Genomic DNA, 5628 nt, shown 5'->3' on the forward strand with positions numbered 1-5628 from the left:
GAGGGAGGCAGGCAGACGAGCTGGTGGCGTGGCGCTCCGGCCGTGCGCGCGCGCCGGCCACACGCCTGGCCGACTGGCGCCAGGAGGACGACGGCGGTGGTGGGCTGGGCTGGCTTGCTGGGCCGGCCAGCTGGCTGGGCCGCACAGGGAGGAGCCCAGGTAAGTTTTCCCCCTTTTTTTTCTATTTCTGTTTTTATTTAATATATCTGCAACTTTGTTGAATTAAATAAAATACCTAGGCAACTTCAAAAATCACCAAACTATTCCTGGCCCATAGTTGGATTATTTCCAACATGAAACATTTTAGTTTGGAGATATTTGAGCATTTAAATATTTTATATTATTTTAAATGCCCAAGTTCAAATATTTATGATTTAATTCAAAAACCCTAGGATGGCCTAGGAAAATGTGCACCACTTTTGGCAGAGGTTCTGAACCAAGACAAAAATGATGGGCGTTTTAGAAGGGCATTTCAGGTTCATTGAAAAATTATTTTAGTAACCCTAGTTGGTTTCAGAGGGGACTGGGGGTTCTGTCATCCCCATTTCAAGTTTCTGATGAAAGAGTAAACATGATGCAACACTCTAATGCATGACTAGCTAGGGTGTGACATATATGTTAATGATTTGCCTATGACACTGTCTGAACATGCTCCTCTACTACTAGATTTCGGTTTAAATCAGCCAAAGATTGCTAGGCCATTTAAGTTTGAATTATATTCGTTGATCTCTCGAAATAGACTTTCGCCCCGCTTTATTATAAATAAAGCAACAGTCCATACAACCAACATTCATAGTCCGAAACAAGAACGACGGCTGGGGCAACAGCACAATCATGCCCAAAAGACAAGAGAGAAATAAGAAAAAAAGCCACCTGGTGCCAGTCGCCAGGCGGTCCTACGACAATGATAAACGACGTGCCGAATCCAGAAGCGCATCCAGCATGAGGCCGAGGCGATCACGGTCGCGCTGTCTAGAGAGCAGGTGCCAATGCTGCAGAAAAGTAAGGAATTTGAAAAAGGAATCAGACACCTACAAACCGGTCGAATCAACCACCACATTTAGAGCCTTAATCAGATCCAGCAGAGCCCCTTTGCGTGCCCTGATGTCCGCCCCTAGGTTGGCCCCCCACCCCCGCATGAATTGGCGGGTGACCTTAGTGAAGTGGTGCCATATGTCGTTAGTGCAGAAAGAGCATGGCGTGGTGGTCGGACCTTCTACCCATTGGTCCCGCACCAACTCAACGAACCCTGGCTGCAACAGCCACGGCAGTTCGAAGTGGAAGCATCTCACCCGCGGTGGTGACTCTTCCCCTGAGGAGAACATCAGGGGGGCATGATCCGAGCCAATCCGCGTGAACGCCCTAAGCGAGCACAATGGAAACATGAGTTCCCACTGGACAAACACTAGGACAATATCAAGTACACTCTGGATAGGGTGCACCTGCTTATTAGTCCACGTGAATCTGGCCCCAAATCAGCAATGCAATTGTTGAACAAACAGATACACAGACGATCTATATTAGGGGAACTCTTCCCAGCTTCCTGCCTAATAAGGTTAAAGTCTCCCGCGACCGCCACCGGCGTGGTGCAGTGTTCCACCTTATCCTTAAGCTCGGCTAGGAAGTCTGCTGACCGCCCGTGATCAGCCGGGCCATAGACGATGATCACCTGCCAACCGAGGTTCCTTTGTCGTTCCCCTCTGTCCATGTCTACAACCGAGAACAGATCCTCCCGGACACCTAGCAGAATGCCCCCAAATAGCCCAATCGTGGGCAGCCACTCCAGGCAAACAAGTGTCGGGATAGCCCCCTGTAGTTTCTGGATGGAGAAGTCCTGGCGGATCGTCTCCTGCAAACCTACAATATCGATCTCCTCCTGCCTGATGTAGTAAATCAACTGCCGCCTCCGGCCCAAGTTCTCGAAGCCGCGTATGTTCCAACATAGGAGCTTCATATGGAACCACGGTTGGACTAATAGGCCCCACGGGTGGGGCCAAACTAGCCCGACCGCCATTCGCGGGATGGGGGAAGGGGGCTGCTTGGCCGGGCGGCCGCGGCGCCCCTTCCTAGTAGGGGCATCCACGGCCTCGGTTTCCCGAGCGGAAATGCCTACACTAGCTCTTATCTGGCCATGGGCCGGGCCGGGCCGGGCTTGGGCCGGGCCTAAAAAAGCCCATGGCAGAAAATTGAGGCCCAGGCCCTCCCAGGCCCTACCATCGGGCCTACTTTTCAAGCCCAAGCCCGGCCCATCTGGTAAAAGGCCCTGAAAAGCCCTTAGGGCTTAGGGCCGTGGGCTGGGCCTCTTCCTTAAAATGTCAATATGCAAAGCCCAAGCCTGCCCAGGCCCTGCTAGTGGGCTCAAAACTCAGGCCCAAGCCCGGCCCACGGTCAAGCCCATCGGGCCTAGGCCCTGGATTTTAGGGCCGGGCCTGGGTGGGCCGACAGGGCCGGGCCTGAGATGGCCAGGACTAAGCTCCACACACCGGCACCAGCTACTCGATGGGATGGAGGCGCGTGGGCGGCCTATCCCTGAGCGCCCTTCCCTCTATAGGGCTCCAAAGGGTAGCGATAGCCACCCTTAGGGCTTGTTCGGTTGAGGTGGATTTGAAGGGGATTGAGGGGGAATTAATCCCCTGCAAGCCAAAATCTCTGCAAATCCCCTCCAATCCACATGGGGTTGGGATTAACCGAACAAAGCCTTATGCGGCTTGGCCAGGACTCAACCCCAGGCTCTCTATGCCCAGAGTCAGTGGTGACCGAGGCGTCCACAGCCCCCTGCTCAGCACGAGCACAAGCCTTTGCGAGCGCCCCATCTAACCTCTCCTTCGCACAAATGGCTGAGATCTGCTCAAGTCGAGGGCCCTTCTCGCCTCGAAATACAATGTCACAGTCTGAAGCAACATCGCCGAGATATGCGAGCAGGACCGAATCAAGGAACACAAGACGAGAACCCGAATAGGAAGGACCAGAGGTGGGGGGTGTCGTACCTGGGGTGAGATCACATGTCGCCGCATGCATGGCCACCTTCTCCGGGATCTTAGGAACCCAACCGCCCAGGAGAGTCCGAGACCGGCAGAGACGCGCGCTCTGTCTGGATGCCACTGCCGGTGAGGGTACAGGCCGGGTACCGGGGCTAGCCACGGGGGAGTCGGTGCGAGCGAGAGTAGCACACCACCCCAGGGGAGCGCGGCAGGGACGGCGGGCGAACATCCAGCCTAGCACTCAGGGTCTCCTCCTCCAGCTCAGGAACCAGCGAAGATGCCGCTACAACAGAAAGGGTGAGGGTGGAGCCACCCGGCAGTCCAGCGCCCTCCATACCAGCCGAAACTGGCGCGCGACGGCTCTCGGTCGACGCCGTCGGCGGAAGCCCACCCCCCGACTTCGCGGAGCTGTCCACAGACTGGCTATCCTCGTTGTCCCGTCCCGCCGCCGGTGGAGCTGGCGGCGGTGCTGGCGGCTCGTCCTCCGGTCGCCCCTCCAGTGGATCTTGGTCGATCTTGTAGGTGATACACTTGCCCTTGTTCTTGCTGAAGTAGAAGATTAGGGACAGTCCGTCCACATCAGCTGGAGCCTGACAAAGGAGCTCGACGCGCGCCGGGCCATCGCCCTCCAAGGAATCCAGATCGACCGTCAGAATCTTGCCCACCGGCTCCGAGATGGCCTTGAGAATGTGCTCGCGCTTGCCCCCACCCGGGAGCCCGTAGACGAGCATCCACACCTGGGCAAGGGGGGCCACCGTGTCCGGCTCAGCATCAGCCTTCTGGATTGAGATCATGAACTTGTTGATGGGGCACTTGACGTGGTCGTGGCTGCAGACATTGAGCATCTCAGCAGAAGGGAAGGGTACTGAGTAGACCATCGATGCTGTCTCAGTGACTTTCCAAGAGAAGGCGTTGTCTCTGTAATCGCCAATGTACGCTGACAGTTCCGCTCGTATAATCTCAGCGGTAACCACAACCGACGGCGGTGGCTGCTGGTCCGGGACGAGGGTGATCGTCGCTAGGTGCGGCCGGACGGGTTCGTCCTCCAGGGTCGCGTCCACATAGTAGAAGCCACCCCCCTCCACCCCGTACCCCAGGTAGGCAAGAGTGGTAGGGCACCGGGAGGGCGCCAAGCACTCCGAACGGAAGTGACCGACACACCCACAGTTGATGCACAACGTCTCGTCATGGGTCCGGGCGCGACTGGCTCTGGCCGGGGGAATCATCGGGGCCTCCTGCTTCGGCTCCCCGACGGCCGACCTCCCCGATCCATCCATGATGGTAGGACCACTGAGCCCACCCGAGTGCTTCTTCTTCTGCTTTGTCGACGGCCCAACTGGACCCGGAGCCTCCTCCGAGGTGCAACGGGGGGTGTACCGCGGCGACCAGGACGAGGACCTATGCCAATTGAGCAAGTCCGCACTGTCCGGCTCCTCAGATCCATACCGAGCACGGTCATCCGAACCCGCGGAACTCCGGGCGCCTTGGCACGAGCTCTGACCCACCTCCGGACCGGGTCGGCTAGGGGCGGAGTACACAGGCCGGCGCTGCAGCTCAGAGTGGAGTTCATCTTTGCGTCGCTGGTTGTCTTCACGCAGCCGCCCGGCCTCCTCCCGGCGTCGCGCCCCCTGGGAACCAGGCAGAGGGAGTCGCGCGTCGCGGCGGCCGTCATGGGTGCCCTCACGAGTGGGGGGCGGCCGGTAGAGAGCGACCGCCCAAGCTCTGCGGGGAGCGGCCCAGTCATCCCGGTCAGCGAGCCGGCGGTTGTCGGCCCCCCGTCGGGCACCGTCCCTAACCGGCATGGGAGGGCCGCGCGGAGGGCGAGAGGACTCAGGGCGCTCCAACGGCCTCTTCGGGCGGGGCCCCTCATCCCCATGCAGGCGGGGAGCCATCAGCACGGCCGAGTAGGAGCGCGCGGGGGGGCGGGGGTGAGCGGCGGCGCGACGGAGTCGGTGGGAGGGGATCGAGGGTTGGGGGGGAGATGCGGATGACAGTGGCGGCGCGTGATGGGAGATGTGTCGGGTGTTAGATCCAAACCTAGCGAAGTTGGTGCGGGATGATCTAGATGGTTAAATTAATAAACTTTGGGGTGAGTAATATTGTTGTAGAAACTTACAAGACAGATGGCAGAATAGAGCTAGATGCATTAGGAAAAAACTAAAGGAGTGGAATTTAAATTATGTGTGGTTCTATAAAAACAGAGGGTAGCTTTACTTGAGAAGATAGATAATATAAATAAGGACAGCGATATTAATGGTTTAAGTAGAGAGAACTACTTATTTAGAAAAGACTTAGAGGAACAGAGGAAGATTTTTTTTAGAGAAGAAGAGATTATGTGGCTGCAGAGATCTAAAAAGAAAGAGCTGTTGGAAGGGGATTCACTCCCTCATTACTTCATTGCTAGGGCTAGTGGTAGGAAGAGAAAAAATAGGATAACTTCCTTTAATTTTATAGATAATGTTGTGCAAGGGGATAAAGACTTGTTAGACTATGCCACATCCTTTTATAAACTTATTTGGCCCTGTTACTAATAATTTAATGTTACTGTCGATTTGGAGTTTCCTTTTGTTTTAGATGATATTGATAGAAGTTTATTAGATAGGGAATTTACTTTATAGTAGATTTAAAAAGTAGTTTTTCAGATAAA

The 5628-nt window shown here is 55.7% G+C and overlaps 1 protein-coding gene across 1 annotated transcript; it reads right to left on the reverse strand.

Moving 5' to 3' along the window:
- Window positions 1-691: 691 nt before the first annotated feature.
- LOC123103536 (uncharacterized) lies at window positions 692-5067 on the reverse strand. Its single transcript, XM_044525152.1, has 2 exons — window positions 2988-5067; window positions 692-992 (listed from the first exon to the last, which is right to left on the reverse strand). The coding sequence occupies exon 1, from the start codon at window positions 4871-4873 to the stop codon at window positions 3134-3136; it is 1740 nt and encodes a 579-aa protein (XP_044381087.1). The 5' UTR covers window positions 4874-5067; the 3' UTR covers window positions 692-992; window positions 2988-3133.
- Between the last annotated feature and the right edge of the window lie 561 nt (window positions 5068-5628).

The sequence above is a fragment of the Triticum aestivum genome, chromosome 5A (genome assembly GCF_018294505.1).
Source record: "Triticum aestivum cultivar Chinese Spring chromosome 5A, IWGSC CS RefSeq v2.1, whole genome shotgun sequence".
In the NCBI taxonomy this organism is placed as follows: domain Eukaryota; kingdom Viridiplantae; phylum Streptophyta; class Magnoliopsida; order Poales; family Poaceae; genus Triticum; species Triticum aestivum.

Coding starts and splice junctions, on each gene's coding strand:
- LOC123103536 (XM_044525152.1), bottom strand. CDS start 4,873: ATGGCTCCCCGCCTGCATGGGGATGAGGGGCCCCGCCCGAAGAGGCCG.